General features: G+C 45.9%; 2 protein-coding genes across 3 annotated transcripts in view; one reads left to right on the forward strand and one right to left on the reverse strand.

Annotated features, from left to right (window-relative positions):
• Positions 1–2,860, reverse strand: part of SLC25A17 (solute carrier family 25 member 17) — a 110,342-nt gene extending 107,482 nt beyond the window's left edge. Inside the window, exon 1 of the mRNA XM_088468101.1 lies at positions 2,603–2,860. Within this exon, the coding sequence (XP_088324227.1) occupies positions 2,603–2,713 (111 nt within the window). The 5' untranslated portion in view covers positions 2,714–2,860. The remainder of the gene's footprint in view (positions 1–2,602) is intronic.
• Positions 2,521–25,398, forward strand: part of FHIT (fragile histidine triad diadenosine triphosphatase) — a 28,640-nt gene continuing 5,762 nt past the window's right edge. The window contains exons 1-2 of one of the 2 annotated variants that reach the window (XM_088468103.1): positions 2,521–2,897; positions 3,024–3,106. The gene's annotated coding sequence lies outside the window, so the exon portion shown is untranslated. The remainder of the gene's footprint in view (positions 2,898–3,023; positions 3,107–25,398) is intronic. The other variant, XM_088468104.1, reaches the window with a different exon arrangement.

The following is a 25,398-nucleotide window of genomic DNA, read 5'->3' on the forward strand; positions in this document are numbered from 1 at the left end:
TGATCATGTGCAAATTATCGTGATGGTAATTATATTAAATGGTTATGATGCGATGGTTAGTTACCATCACATTGGAAATGTTAATATCGGAAGCTTGTCTGATGTTTATTCCCTACTCGAATTGTTTATTTTATTCTTTAATTTTAGAGTACATTGAGAAATTAAGTGCGTAAATTTGAATAAAAATTGCTAAAATGGGAGTGTTGTGAAACTTCTGACTGCTAGTGTAAGTTTATTTTTTTTAGATTATGTTTTAAATTTTGTAATATTACTTAAGGTTTGAAAAACTTAAAGATCATCTGTTTATTTTTTTTGTTTATGTTAATTAGCACCAAAGGTACAGTAGTATTTATGTTTAAACCTTCGAGATCTAAAGCTGGCCATCCACTATGCAATTTTCTGTCAGATACCTGTCCAATCTGGCTGGATGGAATGAAAACCTGGTAATGTTTGCTCACAAACACTGGAAAATAGCCAAAAATGGTTGTTCAGACAAATTGGTTAAAACACAAATTTAACCAATTTGAACAAATTTTCTTGTCATTTTTTAAACCATATTGATTGACTGTCATTTGCTCCCATACATTACCAGGTTTGCCTTCCAACCAGCCAGATTTGGACAGGTATCTGACAGAAAATTGTATAGTGGATGGCCATCTTTACACACTATTTTGTTAAATATATATTTTTGTTTGATTGATTTAAAGGGATTTTAAAGCTTTTTATGATGTGAATATGTGTAGTAATAATAAATAATAATAATAGTAATAATAAATAATACTTTTAAACTCCTCTATTAGGCAAATTAACACTACAGGCAGCAGTCTGGGCCAATTTAACAATCTCCGTATAGCTTAGACAGAGTTTGTGACTTAGCAGTGAGAATAGGTATCTCTTTACATCCCACGTACATCTTTTTTGTGCATATGTGTGTAACCTTCACTGTTGAGACAGAACCCAGTAGTGTAATCATTTGTGCTGTAATTGATTCAATTAGACATGAGTGGGCAGAGTTGCCGTCGCAGCGATGTGGAGTAACCGGAAACAGCACTTCAACTTATCCCCTCGTGGCGTGGTCTCACAATGCACGCATAGGGGCATGTTCAATTGGAGCGAGGTTTTCACCGCAAACAATCATGCAGACCTCACGCCCAATTTTGGATTACCGTGGGTATGCGCACTCCCGATACCCACGGTATTCAATTCTTTTTCAAAATGCAAGCAGGGTTTTCAGCACTGCAGTTCGAGGAAAAAAAAAATTACTTAACGGTCCAGTGGTCTCCAAAGCGCTCAGTCATCTCTTATCCATCATTTTTGCACAGGGGAGGGGGCTTCTGGGAGTCGAGGGGGCTGCTGGGAGATGTAGTTCTCCCTGCTGCTGCCTCGGAAGGGGCTCACACACATGCACACACTTATTACACACGCTGCTGCAGAAGACCAGGGGCCGACAGCCTGGTAGAAGAAGACAATGCTTTGGAAGGTGAGTAATTACTGACTTGGAAACTTCCAATTGCTTAATTAGTGATTGGGGGGGGGGGGGGGTGACGCAGGGGTCCCAGTGCAATTCTCAACAATTTTTCCTAAAAATATGGATTTTAGAAACATTTGGTCATTCCCTGAAGGTCAGAAAAAAACTCCCGCCACTCAAAAAATTAAAAACCCTGCGCCTAATTGAATAGCAAAGATCCCCCACCTGCGGAAAAAACCCTGCAGGTACGGTATATTTGCTATTCTCGCACCTAATTAAATACCCCCCCATAGAGTTTTTGCACGCAGCCTGCAAATAAACATCAGCATATCTGGAGCTACTGTAAGTGTGGCATATAGCCAGACTTACCCGCACAGATTCACAGGGGCAAGGTAATTGATGAATCAGCCCCAAAAAGTTTTAGCATTTGCCAGGAAGGCTGCTTAGCAGAGCTGCTGTCCTTTCATGAGGCGCAACTACATCAATACTGGTGATAAGAGATGTTCATAATCGGCGCAAATCTGCGGCAATTAACCACTTAACTGACATGGTCATATGGGATGCAAACACAGCCAGCTGTGCTTCTGCTGGCAAGGTGCGACCGCTCCGCCTTGCTGTGTTTTTGAAGAGGAAATTTGTTCTACACATGTGCAGAACGGATCTCCTCCGACTCCCCGGACGGCAATTTGTGACCGTTTTTTCGGGAAAAATTGTCAGTTAAGTAGTTAATAAATAGGCCCTCAAAACTTCCGCAGTAAAAAAAATAAATTAAAATCAAATCTCCAAGCCAAAACTTTTTAACCTCAGAAAATTTGTAAATAAAAATATTTGAAGTGATACAAAGTCAGTTTTAAGAATAACTGACAAAATTGTACCCGTGAAGAGTATTTTAAATAGCTACACTGTCAGTGAAGCTTTCAAAGCCCATTTTAACAAATTATTTTGTAAGGATTGGGCAGCTAATGTGGATCCATTTACTCTGCCCAGTGCCTCACTAGCCAGATCTGTGCACCAGCAATGTGAGTGGCCGGCTCTGTTGCCGCTTCCTGACATATAAATGACAAGATGATGTCTATGTGCCAATTACGTCGGTCTGACAGACAGCGACTATACCGAGTCACTGAAACTACTCACCACTGCTCCAGACACCGCATGAACTAAATTCTCATATGACAGAACGGAACTTATTACAGACTCCAAACTACCCATTATCGATATCTCCTTAACCCGGTGGTCCAGCCTCATGGTCACCAAAGCATCTACACATCGGACAGTCACGGTCTCAACGTGTCAGCTTATTATTACTACCGCGTTCCAGTATTAACCCGGCGTGTGCTGCAGCGCTGCTGCGTTCCGGGCCTCCTTCCAGAGCACAGCCTTGTGACCACTTCCTGGTGCAGAGCTATAGCGTCGCAATGTAAAGGAACTGGTGAGATAGATTATTATTGTTATTATTATTATTATTATTATGGGACATTTCTCTAAGTATAATAAGGTGTTTTATCGTGTAGGTGTTTATTGTAGCTTGTTAAATATGTTTTTACTCCAATGGCAGGAAACAGGTTTGCTGCAGATGGATGAGTCTTATTTTGAATGAATGTGATACCCATCTGTCCATCTTCCATACAGGCCTAAGCAGTAAGTGACAAACTGGGTTTTATAACTGGACAATTGAATTCTGCTGTTGTTTTGTAGCCCATATAATACAATTTTGCCACACATAGGAGCTGTGGTGGATACAAGTCCAAATTCTTAGAGCAAAATGGGTTTTTAATTAGTACATGTAAACAGTGCATTTATGCAGATTTGTACGTATCTGACACTTGCATCAATGCTTAGAGGGAATGGGCGTGCAGACATTTGATGCCTACCCTCCAACATGACCCGTTCCATTAGGTACAAAATGCTCTGCTCCTGGACTTCCCACCAAATGTATGATTGCAGTCACCTGTGTTGAACTAGGTAATTGATGGGACAGGTGTTTCAGCACAGGTGTCTGCAATCATAAATTAAGAGGGAAGACCAAGAGCAGAGCATTTTGTACCTAATGGAATGGGTCATGTTGGAGGATCTGTACGACGTCAGCGCATACGACAGCATTTCGGTGTGACGTCAGAGCATTGTAAAACCGCTAGGGGTGTTGGTAGGCAGCTCCAGACCCATTATTGTCCAAGCACCTATAGGAATAAGTGTTCAGCATTTTCTGAGATTTTTTTTTTAATCTACAGGTTATCTAATCAATACCATAAACCCACATACCAGCAATTAAGTGTGCATGATATATTGGTGAATGAAGGTTTGTGTGGGGGATTTGTTTAAAATAAAAAGTATTTTATGCTCTGGTTTTTTTTTTTTTCTTTATACAGCAGTATTACATGGTGCACCAATATTTCCAGTGGATGCCAGGCCATGCTGGCGCTTGTATCTACAAGCACGAGCATGCACTGGCAATTATGGGTATGTTGCCCCTTTTAATGCAAAGTACTGGTTGTCTCCTCCCGTACCCAACCCATTGAACACCGCCTGGAGTGCATGAAATACATCTCTTTGATCTGTGCAGGCTTCTACAAACACGCTGCTCACAGGGCAGTATGTTGGAAAAGTGTGTTTTGACCCGATTTCATTGATTTTACGGACATGTTTAAAAACATGATTTTTGGTAAATTCCTGTAAAGTATTGTTTCCTATGGTAAGTACCTCCAAGTTTGGTCAATGGTTTATTTAATTCTATTTTTTTTTTACCCCCGTATTTTCCAGTTCAAATTCGGTTTTACTCCCGTGTTTGCCTTTAGTAAATTTCCGTGTCTGAAAAACAAGCTACACTACCCTGTGAATGGCATCTCAGCTAGACACGATTCTTAGTAAATTTAGCCCTTCGTGCAGAGGTTCCCAAATTTGGTACGCAAGGCACCCTAACGGTCCTGGTTTTAAGGATATCCATGGTTGAGCACAGATGTTTAAATGAAAACACTGAGGGCTAGATTCAGAAGCGATTACAAATGCAACTACATGCGCAGATCAAGCGATTGTTAGCCATTGGGCATGTGTATATGCCCAGTGCGTGCTTTGCAATCGCACTGCGATTACGGATGCATAGAGGAATCCATCGCAGAGTGAGTGACAGGCTGTGAGCATTTGGTGACTGGGGAGTGGTCGGAAAAATCGCAGACCTGCCCGTCCGTTTGAAAGCCGTTGCTTGGGCGTGCATAAATTAGCCACTGCGATTGCATACGCAGCTTGAGAGCCCACTGCGTGCGAAGAGACTTGCAGTCTACAGCAGGTCAGACCTGGTGTAAATCCTGCGTGGTTGATGTGCCTCGATGGTACTGATTTGCAGAAGAGCGACAGTGGTCGCATGTGAGATAGCAGCAGTGGGCGTCTTCTTTATGTCGGCAGTGCTTTGGCAAGCATTAGTATATTTTCGCAGCTGCAATCACAGTAATGATCACTGCTGAATCAGGCCCTGAGGTACTAATGAAGTCACCTGTGCCAAGCATGGTTATCCTTAAAACCTGGACCTAGTGTGTATGTCTGAACTTTGAGCCTGTCTCCCAGCACTGTCAGTGTGTCTGTCCCTCTGTCTTGCTTGTGTTTCTGTCCTGTCAGTGAGTCTGTGCCCCAGTCTTGTCTGTGTGTCCTCCAGTTATGTACACCCTTTATAATTAATGTAAAAAAGAGAGATTTCGGCCATTTTAAATTCATGTTAGTTATATGTATTGGTTAATGTTACAATGGGTTATTTGAATAAATGGTACCTTATTAAAATTTAGGTCATATATTCTATAAATATAGGTATATTTGTAGTATTGTTTATTAATTTGAGATAGTTTTGTATAATTAATATGTTTGGATGGTTTATATTGACTGTGAGCTTTAGTAAGGTATGATATGCTAAGGAGGAGCCAATAAGTACCTGTGTGAAGAGTACTAGTAAACTGGTGTCGAGTCCGAGCAGTGCTCTGAGCTCTGGGGAATCCATACTGTGAAAGGAAGTGACGCAGCGTCGCTGAGGTAAAGTAACGGGAGAGAGCGCATCAGCTGAAAGGAGCAGCTTCTCTCTAAGAGGAAGCATAACAGCAGAGGAGCTATAGGCTACAGGAGGCAGTGAACACAAGCTAAAGGGGCATTAAAAATACACAGCAGGAGCCAGATGTACTTAACTCTGAAAAGTGATAAATTTTAGAGCGATAAACCACCAGCCAATCAGCTGCTGTCATTTTTTCAAACACAGCCTGTGGCATGACAGTTGGGAGCTGAGTGGTTGGTAGTTTATCACTCTCCACTTTATCGCTTTTCAGAGCCTAGTACATCTCCCCCCACCCCCCCAAGAGGGAGATTTTATATACTGCACCCTAGAAGTCAACTAGAGAGAGTTGGGACCAGGGGTTAAAGTGGGCCAAAACAGGGCGGAACTGTGTGCCGTCCGTTCCATTTGGAGACAACCAGTTCTGCCTCCTCCGTCCCACCTAACCCAGGATGTCAGCCCAGCGCCACAGAGATGCCCGCTGAGATTTTGTTACCAACAGGCGCATGGCTCCTTCCCCACAGCGGCAGTCAGAAACTGGAGCTCACTCCTGAGTTCTGGCTTCCGGCTCCCACAGTGTGCACTATGGGAGAGATGTCATGATGTCTCTTCCATAGTTTCGAGGAGCGGGTGGCCAGACGGACGGCAGCAGACACAGGAGCGGGGCTTAAGGTAAGTATTGTGTGTTTTTTTGTGTAAGGGTCATTACCACTGGGAGCAATACTACTGGGAGCATTACTACAGGGGGCACTGCATAAGGGGCACTACCACTACAGTGGGCATTATGTATAAGGGGCACTAATGTGGGCATTGTGTAAAAGGGGCATTACTGTGTGTCATAACATGAATAAGGGAGACTACTATGTGGTGTAATGTGAATCGGGTACAGTGTCCGGTGTAATGTCAAAAAAGATTGTTACTGTGTGATGTAATTTGAATTGTGGATACTATTGTGTGACCACGCCCCTTTATTTTCAGACCAAACCCCTTTTTGCGGTGCAGGTCTACGGCATGTTCAGTCCCTTTATTAAATAAGCGCCGGGGGGGCACTTTAAACACTGGTTGGCAAGATAATTGTATACAGATCCACTAAGATCAGTATAGCAAACGAATGGCCTGATTCAGCTTGGATCGCTATTGAGATCGCAGCTGTGATTACGCACGCAGTTCAACTGCAATAGTATGCTAAATCATTGTGATCCCTTTGCCGCCGCAGCACTACATAAGGACGCCCACTTTACCTTACACACATCCGTCATTTTTAGCAACACTGCGAAAACATTGGTACAATCGAGTACCATCGCAGCCTCACGCACATTTGCACAAGGTCAGACCTTACTTAAATTGCTAACTTCAGCGCACGCACGCTATGAGACCTCAGGCTGCGTAGGGCATCGCAGTGGATAATTTATGCATGCCCATGCAATGGTGTTAAAACGCACTAGCACGCCTGCATTCTGCCAACCACCCCCCAGTCACCACCCACAAACGGCACTTCCTGTCAATCACTCTGCGATGGCGATGGGTCTGCGTAGTCACTGCGGACGCAGTCCCGATCACAGTGGCCGGTTCATGCATGCACACTGCGATGCATACGCCGTACGCAACAATTGGCCGATTGCGTGCATATTAGCAACTGCGATCCTTGCTGAATCAGGCCGTGAGACAGAGATCATTAGAAGCCAAGGACTTCAGCTGCAGTCTCAATTGTACAGGGTAAACTACACTAACAGAGGGTTATATAAAGGAGAGGGTTAACAATTCTATATTTTCAGCAGCAATTGAGGAGAGTTTTTTTTTTTTTGTGAACCATCCATTAATATATTACATTAAAGCTATAATTTGTTTAGCCTTGAAGATGATGCTATTAGATTTAAGGCAAATCTTACTTTTATGAATTTTATATGGGTTTACCACATTAGTGTATTTATCCCTACTCATTATATTGTATACCTAATATAACTTGTAAACTTAATATATCAATACCAAGGAAAAGGGGCGGATTGGGTCTGAATAATGCACAAAAGTTACATGTGGTTCCTGGAGGTGAGCGCTGTAAGAGACCCAAGATATTTTTTCAGCCAGTAGGTCCTTTTCTTTTCAGATGTCCCCTCAGAAAAAGGAAATAATGTGTAGAATCCTTTTTCAACAAATTGACCATTATTTGGCCATTATTATTATTATTATTATTATTATTATTATTATCCTTTATTTATATGGCGCCACAAGTGCTCCGCAGCGCCTCACATAGTACATAGAACTAATAGGTGAACAAGAAACAAGTAACTTACAGTACATTACAGTGCAGGACAAGGACACAACTTATATACATTGCTGAAATAGTGATTAAAGCACTCACAATAAGCTGCCGCAAGTTGGCAGTCACGTGTTAGGTGCCCTATGGGGAGTAGAGAGTAGAAGAAAATGTAAAGAGAAGCACATGAGGGAAGAGGTCCCTGCTCGTAAGAACTTACATTCTAAGGGGAGGGGCAGACAGACAGGCGTGACACAGAAGGGGAAGATAGGAAGTAAAGAGCATGAGGTATGTTAGGATGAGTGCTGGAAGGCCTTGATGAAGTAGTGGGTCTTGAGAGCCCGTTTGAAGATTTGTAGAGAGGTGGAGAGTCTGATGAGGAGAGGGAGAGCATTCCAAAGGTAGGGAGCAGCACGGGCAAAATCTCGGATGCGGGAGTGGGAGGAAGTAATCAGTTGGCAAGAGAGGCGGCATGCATTAGTTGAGCGAAGTGGGCGGGCGGGAGTGTGAAGGGAGAGAAGGTCAGAAATGTATGCGGGAGAGGATTTGGTGAGGGCTTTGTAGGCGAATGTAAGAACCTTAAATTGGCATCTGAAGGGGAAGGGGAGCCAGTGTAGGGCTTGAAGGAGAGGGGAAGCAGATGTAGAACGTCTGGAGAGGAAGATGAGCTGAGCAGCAGCATTGAGAACAGATTGTAGTGGAGAGAGGTGAGAGACTGGGAGGCCAGCTAGGAGAAGGTTACAGTAGTCCAATCTGGATATGACCAGTGAGTGGATGAGGGTTTTAGTGGCATCCTGGGTGAGGAAGGGTCTAATCCTGGAGATATTTTTTAGGTGAAAACGGCAGGACTGCGATAGGTGCTGAATGTGCGGTTTAAAGGAGAGGGAGGAGTCTAGGATAACTCCAAGACAGCGCACTTTGGGGCTAGAGGAAATAGTTGTGCCATCAATAGATAATGAAATTGTGGAAAGTGATGTAGTGGAAGAGGGTGGGAAGATGATCAGCTCAGTCTTAGACATGTTAAGTTTAAGAAAGCGCTGGGACATCCATGAAGAGACAGCAGAGAGACAGTTGGAGATACGGGTAAGGAGCTCAGGGGTGAGCTCAGGGGTGGAAAGGTAAATTTGAGTATCATCTGCATACAGATGATATTGGAGGTCAAAGGAGTTAATGAGTTCACCTAAAGAGGATGTATATAGGGAGAAAAGGAGAGGTCCAAGAACAGAACCTTGGGGAACTCCTACCTTTAGTGGAAGTGGAGGGGAAGAGGAGTCCTGAGAGGACACAGCGAAGGAACGATCAGAGAGGTAGGAGGAAAGCCAGGAAAGGGCAGTGTCATGTAGACCGAGAGAGTAAAGGATTTGCAGGAGGAGAGGGTGGTCGACAGTGTCAAATGCAGCAGAGAGGTCAAGGAGAATGAGCAGAGAGTAGTGGCCCTTGGATTTGGCAGCAAGGAGGTCGTTGCTGACTTTCGTGAGGGCAGTTTCAGTAGAGTAGAGAGATCGGAAGCCAGATTGAAATGAGTCAAGGAGGGAGTGGGAGGAAAGAAAGGTGGTAAGGCGGTTGTAGACAATACGCTCAAGGAGTTTGGAAGCAAAAGGGAGAAGAGAGATGGGTCGATAGTTGGAAAGTATGTTAGGATCAAGGGTAGGTTTTTTAAGAATGGGGGAGACAAGAGCATGTTTGAATGCAGAAGGGACAGTGCCAGATGTTAGGGAGAGATTAAGGAGGTGAGCCAGATGGGAACAGGCAGAAGGAGACAGGTGGGAGAGGAGACGGGAAGGGATAGGGTCAAGAGGGGAGGTGGAAGGAGGGGAGGACCGGATGAGGGCCATGACTTCCTCTCCAGAAGCAGGGGAGAAGTATGTCAGAGTTGGTGAGACAGAAGGGGAGGGGTGGTAAGGGCAAGGAGGGGGAGGAGTGCTGAGGGTCTGATAGGATATGATGTCCTCACGTATGGAGTAAATTTTAGATGTAAAGTAGGTGGCAAAGTCGAGGGCAGAGAGTGAGGAGGGAAGGCAAGGAGGGGAAGGGCAGAGTAGGGAGTTGAAAGTGGCAAAGAGACGCCGGGGGTTTGAGGACTGGGAGGAGATGAGGTTCTTGAAATATGTTTGTTTGGAGAGAGACAGGGCAGCACTGTAGGAAGAGAGAATAAATTTGAAATGGAGGAAGTCAGCCTTAGAGCGTGACTTTCTCCACTGACGCTCTGCAATTCTTGAACACTTTTGTAGGTATCTGGTGCATTTGGAATGCCAGGGTTGTGGTGTGGATCTGCCAGAGTGAGTAGTTATTGCTGGAGCAACAGAATCAAGAGCAGAAGTAAGGGAGGAATTGTACAGGGAAGTAGCTTGTTCAGGACAGGAGAGAGAAATGATAGGGGAGAGAAGAGAGTCCAGCAGGGAGGAAAAAGCAACAGTGTCAATAGCCTCAATATTACGCTTAGTAATGGTAGCCTTAGGAGTTAAATCAATCAATACGAAACAATCAGCAGTAAACAACGTACCACACTCACTTGAGTAGTGGGCATGGATGAACTTATATGGGTATCTTTAAGTGGATCTTTCACCAACTATTATTCCATAAAAACATCAAAAGAAGAATAAAATCACAAAGGGATGCACCCCACTCACTTCAAGTTCAAGTGGGTTCAAATATGTAATGGTTTATTTGTAGCGATAGGTCCCTGCAATTCCTCGTCTCGTTATCAAGTAGCACCAATATGCAAAGTGGGAGATATAAACACAGGGGGAAATGATGTACAGGATCTTATACACGTGGGCAGTCAATCATCCAATCCGGTAGAACACCAGGACACGTACCCCACTTACATTCAAGAAAAGGCAAAGTAAAGCTTATAGAGGTATCTTTAAAAGTGAGCGTACCTTACTCGTTTCAGGGCATATAATCTCCTTCCTATTCAAGGTATCTTTATTGGAATCAGTATAAATTCTCCAACAACGCGGTGCCCGATCGGAGCTGATCGCGACAGCTCAACGGGGGAGAGCCAGAGGGTTATTGAAGGGTGCGTGGTTGGCTGGGCGGCAGCCGGCCACCAAGGGGACCGGCCCAGCGGGCCAATCTGCCGCTGTCAAGTAATTGAATTTATTATTGGTCCTTAAAAGTGTAATTTTGAGTGTAGAGTAATATGAGAATGTTTTAATGTATCTGATTGCCAATAATATATAAAATAACCTACGTAAAGTCCTGTAAGGAAGGAAAAGATCGCAGAGGTTATTATTTGCTGAATACAGGTAAAAAATACTTTACATCTACCTATACACACAATCCACTGGGCCTGCCCAAGCAGGCCTGTAAACTAATCTAGCAAAGCAATTAAAGCTTGAGTGGAGGCACTGCACATATTCACCTCAATATAAACAAGGGGTTACACAAGCTTGGATGATTTGATTATGCAGAGCTGCAGTCCACCACCAAATATGTGTAATATTGACTGATTGTAAGTTTAAGTTTATATTAGGAAGAAAGTCAAAACGATTGTGGGAGCGCTAGTTGGTTGATAACTACAGTACACATAAAAATTAAAAAGATAATTTTAAACACATTTATTGTCTCTATAACATAAAATACCTAAATAGGTTGAAAAAATATATATATAAATTGATGTACATCTAGTATAAATCAGCAAATATAATCAAATAAATACACAGCAAAGATTATTAAAAATTGATAAAAACGACAAAATATAAAAAAATGTAAATGTATGGGATACTGTATTATAAGTCCCTGAGTATGAAGGTATCAAACAGAGTTAATCTTCATAGCTTGTAAGGTAACGAAAGAGACTTATAGTAGAACTGTACATAGATCATCCAACAATTGGAGACAGTAGCGACTTGATTTGGATCATAAATGTCTCACAGGTCTCATATGATGTGTAAAAAAAGGGAGCTTGCACAACCAATTATTGAGAGGTTGTGCTAGCTTACTCACTGATTGAAGAAAAAAATCCTTCGGTATCTGGTGGTGGGGAGCAGTAAGCTGTGTATCAGTTGTGATATCCCGGCCGGGACTGAACCACCTTAGTGGATAGACGTGCAGTGCAGCTCGTGGTGATGCCATAGTTTGTAGGTGGAGCGGCTGGGAAGAGAGTGTGCCACTCTGGGAGTAAGCAGTGTCCCACTGAGTGGCAGAGCGCACTGGAGGTTACCGAAGTTCAGGTAAATATGCAGCCGTGGTGTAGAATCAGCATGTGGCTGTGCTGGATCGTGCGTGTGGAGAACGCCTCCAGAGACGGTCTCTCACTTGCCTGGCTGCCGTGGGATTGTGAAACAAAGTACGTCTTGTTCATCAGATAGTAGTAGGGAGCAACTAACGCGTTTCTCGGCTCTGGTATACTGGCCGTTTCCTCAGAGGTAAAAGCTCCCATTCTCATCACTTAGTCTTATAGTGATGGGTGATAATGATCAATTACAGGTGAGAACTACAATGCTTGTGAATTAACTCATTAGTGTCCCTTTAAAGTAACCCATTTGTTGGGGATTCTCCACCCCAATAGTGGTGAGCTGCATCTTGATTGTACTACTTAGTACTTCTGGAGCACTTGAATTTTTTTTTTTTGTATATTTATTTAAGTTTATATTATTTCTTCTAAGTGCTGAAACAGACTAGGTAACCATGATGGCGTAAAACCATAGCATTTTAGTTGCAGTCTTGTCAGTAGCATCAATTCATAAAAATGTAATGCTGGGCATACACTATACAGTTATCTATCCAATCTGGCTGGTTGGAATGAAAACCTGGTAATGTATGGGAGCAAATGACAGTCGATCATATGGTCTTAAACACTGAAACATGGACAAAAAACAATTGTTGAAATTGGTTAAATTTGTGTGTTTTAACCAATTTGTCTGAACAACCATTTTTGTCTGTTTTCCAGTGTTTGGGAAGGGCATGCGTTTAGCGACCGCCAACATCTCCACTACAGAATCCCGGTGAGGGTTAATTAACCTACGCCGGGAGACCGGCGCCTGGCATCCCGATCGAAGGGATTCCGGGCGCCGAATGTGGACAGCCGCGGGGGGGGGAGAAGGGTTAGGTTTAGGGTTCCGGGGGTGGACTTAGGGTTAGGCATCCCCCCTTCCCGGAGGTTAGGTTTAGGCTAGGGGGAGGGAGGGTTAGGCACCCCCGGGGGGAGCTTAGGGATAGGCACCCCCCCGGGGGACTTAGGTTTAGATGGCGGGGAAAGGGGGGGTTAGGTTTAGTCACTTAGAGGGGGGATTAGGGTTAGGCACGGGGGGGAGGTTAGGGTTAGGCACCCTAAAGGAGGGTTAGGGGGTAGATTAGGTTAGGAAATACTTACCTTTCGGAAGATCGGGATTTCCTTCCACGTATATAGACGCTCAGCGCTATCAGGGTTAACCTGCTGATTGAGTGCAGCTGCCAATCAAGAAGAAAGTGCAGGTTCTTCAAAACAATATATAAAAAAAGGAGAAAATTGGCTGCACTCTCAAAATCATTCTCAAAATCACTTGTAGTCCCACAGAAAATAAAATTAATCTTTTATTAAAAATTCAAGTGGTAATAAATCATACTATGCATTCAATTCATTAAAGATCACCTTTCAAAATACACTATTGTAAAATTATAAAATGTGAAAAAAAAAAGGTGGGTGACAAAGTTAAAAACTAGTGAACTAGACTCCAGGGGGGTCCCCAAGCATGCATCAGGTGTTTTTTTCATTGCAAGTGCTTGCGGCTGGTGGATTTTTTAAACTTAACTTTAGCAACTTTAAAATATGCTGGCCCCCATTTTCAAGTACCTCAAATTAGCTGGGATAAGTTATTTTCTGCAAAAAAACCTCCTGAATACTATTCTTCACCACTTATACAAAAATGCTATTTAGCCCGTTTAAAAACACCAAATACCTTCAGCAAGCCAAATTGGGGGTAACCATAGCTAACCCCCATGTCAGAGCATCTTTTGGGGGGTGTCAGGCTGATTTCCCCAGATCTGACATGACTTTACGCTTGTTTAAGTTTCGCCAGGTCCCATTTTCGCATACTTTCAAATTGAATACGGGAATACGCGTGCGATACATTTCCGCCTGCAAAACAGGCGAAGTAGGCGAAAAGTCCAGGAGGCGGAAAAGTATCGCGGGTCCACTCAAATTGAATATGGCTCATAGTGTCAGTCTGCAACCATATGTTGAGTACTAAGGTCTCCATAGACACGGAAACGCGATAAGTACTAACAATGTGTTGAAAATAAGGCACAGGTTTTGTGGCCCATATTAACTACAATATGCCACATAGTTTCAAGTTTGCTAGTGCTGGATCTTGTCCTATAACATCCCACAAATGTTTTGATGTAGATCTTGTGATTAGAGAGAACGTTGCATTCAGTTACATGTTCATGGAATCATTCCAGTACTTTCCTTGCCGTGGAGCATTTGCTCTTAAGACATTTGCAAATGTTTGCACTGAAGCTATAATGTGATGACTGTTAATGATATTCAGATTTCCTGAGGCATTCAAAATCAATCATACTTATATCACAAGATAGAAGATATTTACAGAGCACTGCCAGAAATGAATATCAAATTAATTAAAATTGCACCTACAATTAGACTTTGACAAAAGAACTGTGGAACGTTTGCAGGTTGTTCCTTACCAAGGTCAGCCCTTTTTTATTTCTGTTCTAAACAAGTATTTATCAGACCAAACTCGGGGATTTTAATGTATGACTATTGCCAACTAGATTTTGGTGTTGCCGAGAAGAAAGGCACGGAATCTAATGTGCCGGTGGTCTTCACCAGAACCCCTGCAAGAAGATTTAGGCTTTGTTGTTCCCGACGCGCAGGTCACAGCCATCTGAGGAGGTTCCTAGTGTGACAGGCTGGTAACCAGCATAAAGGCAGGAGAGTAGTCGGGCTAGTCATGGATCAAAACTGGAGACGTTGGATGAAGTACCAGAGGAGCATTAAAAAAAATCATCAAACAAGTCAGAAGTCGAATACTGAAATCCACAGCAGGGTGATTCTCTGTGTGATGCACGGGACACTTGCATACATTCAAGTAGAAAAACAGGAGAAGGGAAAACTCTTTTTTGGGGGCACTCTGTTGTGATAATGCTATTTGGTAGAATAAATACTTAACTTTTATTAGATATACATTAAAAGATTAGATCAAATTCGCCATATAATATGTGTATGGTTTGGAACCTGACACAGACATATACAATTATCTTTCAAATTGTGTCAAATATATACAAACAACATCAAAACACACAAACATTTATCACTGTAAATTTGATTAGGAAAGCAAAGCGAAATATTTCAGGGTGATAACAGAATAGTGTGAGGTCATGATCCTCTAATTGTATTCAGTATCTTGTGGTACAGTGACCAGTCAATATTCTCAATATTATAGTTGTCACCATGCCATGATTTTCCTTAGTATTGTCATGGTGCCATGACCAATCAATATATCAGCAGACACAAGAGTAACAACAATTGTTGAAAAATATATGTAAGCCTTTTCTTCAGTTATTGGTAGGCTTATCAATTTAACAGTTATGTGGAACCCTGTATAATCATACAGTGAAAAACATGCATATTCAATCAAAACGCATAACATTTGACCATATTCGGGAAGAACATGGTTCCAATCTTTTATGTATATCTAATAAAAGTTAAGTATTTATTCTACCAAATAGCATTATCACAACAGAGTGCCCCCAAAAAAGAGAGTTTTCCCTTCTCCTGTTTTTCTATTAGTAGCACCTCCACGCTTAAGATTAACGGTATTTAGACTGAGGTGTAATAACAATTTATGTGGACTATTTTATAACAACTGAAGATGGGCGGTAGAACTGCGCTCTCGTTGACCAGGGGGTGGTGTGTTGTGGTTTCGGGGTGCTGCACCTTTGTGTGGGAGTACCTTTCCCTCACTGAAACGTATGGGGGTAAGGTGCGCTCTTCCTGCTAGTAGTAGTGATGGTGATGACTTGTGTGTGTTTGTGAGTGGTGTTAATTAGAATGTTTCTTCTGGTGGTGGTGGTGTTTTGGGAGTGAGGAGGGTGTGATTGGGTATGGAGTGTAGTTTGGAGTAATGTGAAAAGGGGAATGGAATAGGATCAAAATGAGGCCAGCGAGACACAGTAATTTGGGGCAAAATCTTTTATTGAGTAGTCACAATGCTGCTCTGTTAAGATCCCAGGTAGGTGGGTGGGGTTCAGTGATGAGTGGTGATGAGACTGGGGAGGTAGGTGGACCCTTTTAGGGGGCTCCTTCCCATGCGGTTCAGTGACCTTGCACGTCACCCCTGCTGGACCTATGGTCGACAGTCTAGGAAGTCTCGGGGGGTGGGGGGATTTGCAGATGGGTTGGAACACCTGTGCGGCGTCCCGCGTGTTGGTGAGAGTCTTGGCAGTACTTACCTACCGGTAGGTTTTTTCTTATGGTGATGTAGGTCGACGTTGCGGCCGTTGCAGATAGGTTGGAAGCTGCAGGTTTGTTGGTGAGCTGGATCAGCGTGTTGCTGGTGTGCTGCAGGTGCACGGCTGTTCTGATTGGTCTGCGGAGGTCAGCGACCGCAGTATGCAGCTGAAGTTGGCTCTTGGTCGTGCCGCTGGTGGTGCGGAGCCAGAGGTGTGGATGGGTGAGCCGCTGGGAGGCTGGGTTGCAGCGTGTGTGCTGGGACCACCCCTGGGGGGTGGTCTGCCTGGGATACTGATTCAAAAAAAGCCAGGGAGGATGTGGAAAGTGTGACCGGGATGGAGCTGGTCACTGGCGATGTTGGCTGGACGGACTTGCGGCCGGATGTGCGGGATGCTCTTATCACTGACGGTCCCTCGTGGAAATGGGGATCGACGGTGGAGACACCCCTGGCCAGGAGTGAGTTGCTGAGCACGCCTGGGAGCAGGGGGGGAGAGAGGCTGGTCCGGGGTGGAGCCGGTCACTGGAGGTGTGAGCGGTGCGGACCAGCAGGCGGGTGGGCTGAGAGCTTTCTGCACTGGTGGTCCCTGGTGGGGATGGGGATCTTTAGTGGAGGTCAGCCTGGATCGGTGTCGGGTTTGATGAGAGGGTCTCCAACGCATTTCGGCACAGGTGCCTTCTTCAAGGAGGTGTGAGAGGATCAATGCTTCTGAGGTTCTTATGTAGGGCACTTCCGGGGGTGGGGGTGTGATCAGGTGACTCATGGGGCCAATGGTGTGTTTGAAAGGTAATGTGGTGCAGGTGTGTGCAGGGACTTGCTGAATGGTGATGCGGTGCAGGTGTGTGCAGGAACTAGCTGGAGTGATAAATTTAATCAGATTAGGCCAATGGTGTGTTTGATTGGTAATACGGTGCAGGTGTGTGCAGGGACTTGCTGATTGGTGATGCGGTACAGGTGTGTGCAGGGACTAGCTGGAGTGATAAGTGTAATCATATTAGGTCAATGGTGCGTTTGAAAGGTAATGCGGTGCAGGTGTGTGCAGGGACTTGCGGGAGTGATGAGTGTAATCATATTGGGCCAAAGGTGTGTTTGAAAGGTAATGCGGTGCAGGTGTGTGCAGAGACTTGCTGAATGATGCGATGCAGGTGTGTGCAGGAACTACCTAGAGTGATAAGTGTGATCAGATTAGGCCAATGGTGTGTTTGAAAGGTAATGCGGTGCAGGTGTGTGCAGGGACTTGCGGGAGTGATGAGTGTAATCATATTGGGCCAATGGTGTGTTTGAAAGGTAATGTGGTGCAGGTGTGTGTAGGGACTTGCTGAATGGTGATACGGTGCAGGTGTGTGCAGGAAGTAGCTGGAGTGATAAGTGTAATCAGGTTAGGCCAATGGTGTTTATTTTTTATTTTTTGAAAGGTAATGCGGTGCAGGTGTGCGCAGGGACTTGCTGAATGGTGATGCAGTGCAGTTGTGTGCAGGGACTAGCTGGAGTGATACGTGTAATCATATTGGGCCAATGGTGTGTTTGAAATGTAATGCGGCGTAGGTGTGTGCAAAGAATTGCTGAATGGTGATGCAGTGCAGGTGTGTGCAGGGACTAACAGGAGTGATAAAAGGTGAGGTGATAGGGGTTGGGGCTGGAGGAGAGTGTGGGTGTTAGTCCCTGCACACACCTGCACTGCATCACCATTCAGCAATTCTTTGCACACACCTACACCGCATTACCTTTCAAACACACCATTGGCCCAATATGATTACACTCATCACCATTCAGCAAGTCCCTACACACACCTGCACCACATTACCTTTCAAACACACCATTGGCCCAATATGATTACACTCATCACTCCAGCAAGTCCCTGCACACACCTGCACCGCATTACCTTTCAAACACACCATTGGCCTAATCTGATCACACTTATCAGTCCAGGTAGTTCCTGCACACACCTGCACCGCATCATTCAGCAAGTCTCTGCACACACCTGCACCGCATTACCTTTAAAACGCACCATTGACCTAATATGATTACACTTATCACTCCAGCTAGTCCCTGCACACACCTGCACCGCATCACCATTCAACAAGTCCCTACACACACCTGCACCGTATTACCTTTCAAACACATCATTGGCCCATTATGATTACACATATCACTCCAGCAAGTCCCTGCACACACCTGCACCGCATCACCAATCAGCAAGTCCCTGCACACACCTGCACCGTATCACCAATCAAACACACCATTGGCCTAATCTGATTAAATTTATCACTCCAGCTAGTTCCTGCACACACCTGCACCGCATCACCATTCAGCAAGTCCCTGCACACACCTGCACCACATTACCTTTCAAACACACCATTGGCCCCATGAGTCACCTGATCACATCCCCACCCCCGTAAGTGCCCTACATAAGAACCTCAGAAGCATTGATCATCTCACACCTCCTTGAAGAAGGCACCTGTGCCGAAACGCGTTGGAGACCCTCACAAACCTGACACCGATCCAGGCTGACCTCCACTAAAAATCCCCATCCCCACCAGGGACCACCAGTGCAGAAAGCTCTCAGCCCACCCGCCTGCTGGTTCGCACCGCTCACACCTCCAGTGACCGGCTTCACCCCGGACCAGCCTCTCTCCCCCCTGCTCCCAGGCGTGCTCAGCAACTCACTCCTGGCTAGGGGTGTCTTCACCGTCGATCCCCATTTCCACGAGGGACCGTCAGTGATAAGAGCATCCGGCCGCAAGTCCGCCCAGCCAACATCGCCAGTGACCAGCTCCATCCCGGTCACACTTTCCACATCCCCCCTCCTCCCTGGCTTTTTTTGAATCAGTATACCGGGCAGACCACCCCCCAGGGGTGGTCCCAGCACACACGCTACAACTCAGCCTCCCAGTGGCTCACCCATCCACACCTCTAGCTCCGCACCACCAGCGGCACGACCAAGAGCCAACTTCAGCTGCATACTCCGGTCGCTGAACTCCGCAGACCAATCAGAACAGCCGTGCACCTGCAGCACACCAGCAACACGCTGATCCAGCTCACCAACAAACCTGCAGCTTCCAACCTATCTGCAACGGCCGGAACGTCGACCTACATCACCATAACAAAAAACCTACCGGTAGGTAATTACTGCCAAGACTCTCACCAACACGCGGGACGCCGCACAGGTGTTCCAACCCACTCTGCAAATCCCCCCACCCTCCGAGACTTCCTAGACTGTCGACCATAGGTCCAGCAGGGGTGACGTGCAAGGTCACTGAACCGCACGGGAAGGAGCCCCCTAAAAGGGTCCACCTACCTCCCCAGTCTCATCACCACGCATCACTGAACCCCACCCACCTGCCCGGGATCTTAACAGAACAGCATTGTGACTACTCAATAAAAGATTTTGCCCCAAATTACTGTGTCTCGCTGGCCTCATTTTGATCCTATTCCATTCCCCTTTTCATATTACTCCAAACTACACTCCATACCCAATCACACCCTCCTCACTCCCAAAACACCACCACCACCAGAAGAAACATTCTAATTAACACCACTCACAAACACATACAAGTCATCACCATCACTACTACTAGCAGGAAGAGCACACCTTACCCCCCCTACCCCCATATTTTATAACAACAAATATATAACAATAATCTAAATTTCTCTTATCCTGTGCTCAAATTAAATCCCTGATTCCCCTTCCCTTGGTTGATGATACATTCAAGTAGGTAAACTGTTTCTATACCTCAAGAGAGAGAGTCCTGTGCATCACGCAGAGTTTTCAAAAATTCCATTGATCATTGGAACTTAAGCTCTCATTCACATTTACTGCTGATATCATTTTTACCATCTGGGTGGCCTGCTGCGCCAATTGCTTAATAGAATCCCCTGCAAAGAATGTTCCTACTTGTAACTGCAACAGACTCACTCCAGCCCACATCAGGAAAATTCAAATCTCAATTACTAAATTTTTTCTCATTGCCACATTAGTGAGGTCCTCCATTACAACTCTGGCCCTGAATCGCTCTGAATCACGGCCCACCTCCATAATTATGGAGCAAGGCCCAGAGTGATTTTGGCTCTATCAGAGCCAAAATCACTCCCACTGACATCACTAGTGATGTCAGTGGGGCCGGCTTCTGACGGTAGGCGTTCCCTTGGGAACGCCCCCGTCTGGGAGGCACGCCCCCGGCACGCCCACCAAAGGGGTCGTGCTGTCAACCAACATCGACAGCACGCCCCCTTTGATCAGACACAACGAGCGAAGGAAAGTCCTTCGCTCGTCGCGTCTCGCGCATGCGCACGACGGAGCTCCCTCCGTCGTGCGCATGCGCAGTGCACACCATCGACCCACTTGCGAGCGGACAGCCGCTCGCGAGTGGGTCTGAATCAGGCCCTCTGTCCATTGGTCTGTAGATCACCCCTATACAAAGAACAGTTTTTTTCCTTTATTTCCAGAGTTACAAAAAGTGTCTCTGATTATCGCCAATACCTTGCATTGAGGTAGAAAAGATCCACTCACCCCCTCATCTGTCCAGTTCTATCCCACTCATGATTTTCATTACCCTATGATTCTGTAACAGCCACAATATCTGGATCATTTCTTGCCATTCTGGTGATTTTAGTTCTAGGATTTTGGTTCCAAAGGTTCTTGGAATCTTAGGGGGTCATTCAGACCCACTCGCAAGCGGCAGTACGCTCGCAAGTGGGTCGATGTTGCCCACTGCGCATGCGCACGACGGAGGGAGCTCCGTCGTGCGCATGCGCGAGACCTGGACTGCGACAGCCAAGCTGTCGCTCCAGGTCTCGCACCAAAGGGGGCGTGCTGTCGATGGTGACTGACAGCACGCCCCCTTTGGTGGGCATGCCGGGGGTGTGCCTGCCAGACGGAGGCGTCCCCATGGGAACGCCTACCGTCTGAAGCCGGCCCCACTGACATCACTAGTGATGTCAGTGGGAGTGATTTTGGCTCTGATAGAGCCAAAATCACTCCAGGACTTGTGGCTGGGAAACCCTACCGCAGGGTTTCCGTCGCAAGTCCGATGGTCGCGATGGTCAAGACCATCGCGACCATCTTTTTGGACGCTCGTATATGCTGTGGGTGGTCACCCACAGCTATACGAGCGTCCAGGAGGACGCTCCATTTTAGTTCTTAAGGTAAAGCATTTGTATAGCTAAATATATCCAGACTATCTAATTCTTCTTTTATGCCTCATTTTGTCTATAGTATAGTACATATTTTTGTGTAAGTTGTTCTCTACTTACCCGGATAAATTACCTGCTGTAGAAACCTGTCCTATTATTTTACTGTCCCTGCGGAACTGTTCACATGATAAAATGGTTCTTCTCCAAGGTAGGTGCTGGGAATCTATTTTCTTTATTTATATAGACCCATATCCGACCAAGTATTCCAACTAGATAATGAAATCCTTTACTCCATATACCAATTACTCAGCCACACTGTAAATGCCCTGGTGCAAGGAATCCCTCTTCTTCAGGAAAAAAAAGGCACTCTGCCTAAGAGCAGTCCCAGCTTCCTGAGTTATTTTCACACTTTCCTTTTATAATGGCTGCCAGTGTCACTTGTCATTTTTCTCATCCTCCTTTATACTGCTTTAATAAAGTTAAGGGTGCACCAGTGCTCTTTGTTAGCAGTAGCTCTGGGTAAGAGTATTATGCCCTGCTGTCCTTCATTGCCTACTCCCTTATGCTAATTTTTGGCCCAGTACAAAGTTTGAGCTCACCATTTACGTAAAAGCTATACTTACTGTCTGTTCTCAAGTAAAACATTTTAAAACCACCAAAAATTAAATAATGTTACTGTGTTCAATATTTGAGTTCATCATTTGCATGGACATTCATTAAAAATACTGTACAGCATAACCATGTCAGCTCAAACATGTTTAAACTAGGGGTGTGCACCGGACACTTTTCGTGTTTTGTGTTTTGGTTTTGGATCTGGATCTTTCTTCGTGTTTTGGATCTGGATTGGTTTTGCCAAAACCACCCTTCCGTGTTTTGGGTTCTGGGTTTTGTGTTTTGGATCTGGATTTTTTCTTAAAAAATAAAAAAAAAACGCTAAAATCACATAAATGGGCCTTTTTTTGTTCCTACGCTATTAATAACCCCAATAACATTAATTTCCACTCATTTCCACTCTATTCTGAACACCTCACACCTCACAATATTGTTTTTAGGCCAAAAGGTTGTACCGAGGAAGCTGGATGACTATGCTAAGCGACACAAGGGGGCGGCACAAACACGTGGCCCATCTAGGAGTGGCACTGCAGTGGCAGACAGGAAGCCAATCAGCGTTATGGTGCCCATTTGCATGTAGCACGAACCCGGGAGATCCGTGCTACATGCATCTGTGTGATTGGCACAGAGCAATGACAGGTCCGTGAGACCCGTCTGTGCTGCTGTGGTAAAAAAAAAAAAAAAAACCTGTGTAAAAAAAAGAAAAAAATGGCGTGCACCCCCCCAAAAAAGAGCAACCAGCCCCGGGCATTAGTAACCCAGTGCTGGGTGTGCTTAAATACAGGGGACAAACGACATAGGGGTCCCCTGTACTTAAGCACAACCAGCACCGGGCTAGTCAGAACCAGCGCTGGTTGCCAAAATACGGGGGACAAACGACGTAGGGGTCCCCTGTATTCTGCGCAACCAGCTCTGGGCTCTGATCCGGTCCTGGTTCTGGAAATATAGGGGACAAAAAATGAGTAGGGTTCCCCTGTATGTTCCAGAACCAGCACTGGACTTTTTCTAGCGGGGGGCTGATGCCACAGCCAGGGGAGCCCTTTCACCGGGCCCCCCAGCCGCAGCATCAACCCTGACCGCTAGTCAGCCCAGGCCAGGGATCCCTGGAGAGCTGGGGACCCCCCCAATAAAGGGGTCACCCTCTCCAGGGCACCCCAGGCCCAGGCTGATAGCCCGGGGCTATCCCCGCCACCCCTGGTGGCGGTGGGTGGCGGGTTGATTGTGTGGTGTGGTGTAAATAAAGAATATCAAACATTGTCTTTACAAGTAGAACTGCAAGTCCCAGCTAGCCTGCCCCGCATGCTGGTACTTGGAGAACCACAAGTACCAGCATGCAGGGCATTAAGGGCCCACTAGTACCTGTAGTTCACCTGTAAAAAAAATGTTTAAAAAAACACAGGACACACACACCGTGACAGTATAAGTTTATTAAACATACATACACACACACACATGTACACATACTCACCTATGTAACCTGTAGCATCGGTCCACTTGTCCGGTAAAGTATCCCTAGGGGACCTGTGAAAAAAAACATACTCACCATCTCCTATGCGAGGTTCTGTCCTCTTCGTTCCAAAGTAGGCATCCCCGGACTTGGCAAAAAAAAAAAACGAAAACGCGATCCACGAACTTAGTACCGTTCTATAGAACGGTACTTCCCGAATGAGAGCTTAGCGGCGGGGTATCACCATGGAAACCCCGCTGCTAAGCGTTCATTGGCTGAGAGAGGTCATCTCCCGTCTCTCAGCCAATGAACGGCTCCCTCCATTGTAGTCAATGGTGGGAACCGCAGGGTAAACTTTAATAACCTTGCGGCTCCCAGCATTGACTACAATGGAGGGAGCCGTTCATTGGCTGAGAGAGACGGGAGATGGCCTCTCTCAGCCAATGAACGCTTAGCAGCGGGGTTTCCATGGTGATACCCCGCCGCTAAGCTCTCATTCGGGAAGTACCGTTCTATAGAACGGTACTAAGTTCGTGGATCGCGTTTTCGTTTTTTTTTTTTTGCCAAGTCCGGGGATGCCTACTTTGGAACGAAGAGGACAGAACCTCGCATAGGAGATGGTGAGTATGTTTTTTTTCACAGGTCCCCTAGGGATACTTTACCAGACAAGTGGACCGATGCTACAGGTTACATAGGTGAGTATGTGTACATGTGTGTGTGTGTGTGTGTGTGTATGTATGTTTAATAAACTTATACTGTCACGGTGTGTGTGTCCTGTGTTTTTTTTAAACATTTTTTTACAGGTGAACTACAGGTACTAGTGGGCCCTTAATGCCCTGCATGCTGGTACTTGTGGTTCTCCAAGTACCAGCATGCGGGGCAGGCTTGCTGGGACTTGCAGTTCTACTTGTAAAGACAATGTTTGATATTCTTTATTTACACCACACCACACAATCAACCCGCCACCCACCGCCACCAGGGGTGGCGGGGATAGCCCCGGGCTATCAGCCTGGGCCTGGGGAGCCCTGGAGAGGGTGACCCCTTTATTGGGGGGGTCCCCAGCTCTCCAGGGATCCCCGGCCTGGGCTGACTAGCGGTCAGGGCTGATGCTGCGGCTGGGGGGCCCGGTGAAAGGGCTCCCCTGGCTGTGGCATCAGCCCCCCGCTAGAAAAAGTCCAGTGCTGGTTCTGGAACATACAGGGGAACCCTACTCATTTTTTTCCCCTGTATTTCCAGAACCAGGACCGGATCAGAGCCCAGAGCTGGTTGCGCAGAATACGGGGGACCCCTACGTCGTTTGTCCCCCGTATTTTGGCAACCAGCTCTGGTTCTGACTAGCCCGGTGCTGGTTGTGTTTAAGTACAGGGGACCCCTATGTCGTTTGTCCCCTGTATTTAAGCACACCCAGCACTGGGTCACTAATGCCCGGGGCTGGTTGCTCTTTTTTGGGGGGGGGGGCACGCCATTTTTTTCTCTTTTTACACAGGTTTTTTTTTTTTTTTTTACCACAGCAGCACAGACGGGTCTCACGGACCCGTTAGTGCTCTGTGTCAATGACACAGATGCAAGTAGCACGGATCTCCTGGTCCGTGCGTGCATCTGTGTCATTGAAATACACAGCAGCACAGACGGGTCTCACTGACCCATCTGTGCTCTGTGTCACTGTCAATCACACAGATGCATGTAGCACGGATCTCACGAGTCCGTGCTACATGCAAATGAGCACCATAATGCTGATTGGCTGAGAGCCGTGACAGACGGCTCTGTCAGCCAATCAGCACTTTGCCCATTAAAGGCAAAGGCATTTTTTTTTAAATGGCCGCTCGAGGCAAAACCTCGAGATCCGACAGCAGATCTCGAGGTTTTGCCTCGGGAGAGGGATCCGGGGCAGACAGGGAGATCCGAGCTTGGGCTCGGATCGCCCCGGATCCCCGAAGTTCGGGTGGGTTCGGTTCTCAGGGAACCGAACCCGCTCATCCCTAATATATATATATATTAGGGGTGTGCACCGGACACTTTTCGTGTTTTGTGTTTTGGTTTTGGATCTGGATCTTTCTTCGTGTT

Source organism: Taudactylus pleione, unplaced genomic scaffold, assembly GCF_031769625.1.
Source record: "Taudactylus pleione unplaced genomic scaffold, aTauple2 ptg000080l, whole genome shotgun sequence".
NCBI classification, from domain to species: Eukaryota; Metazoa; Chordata; class Amphibia; order Anura; family Myobatrachidae; genus Taudactylus; species Taudactylus pleione.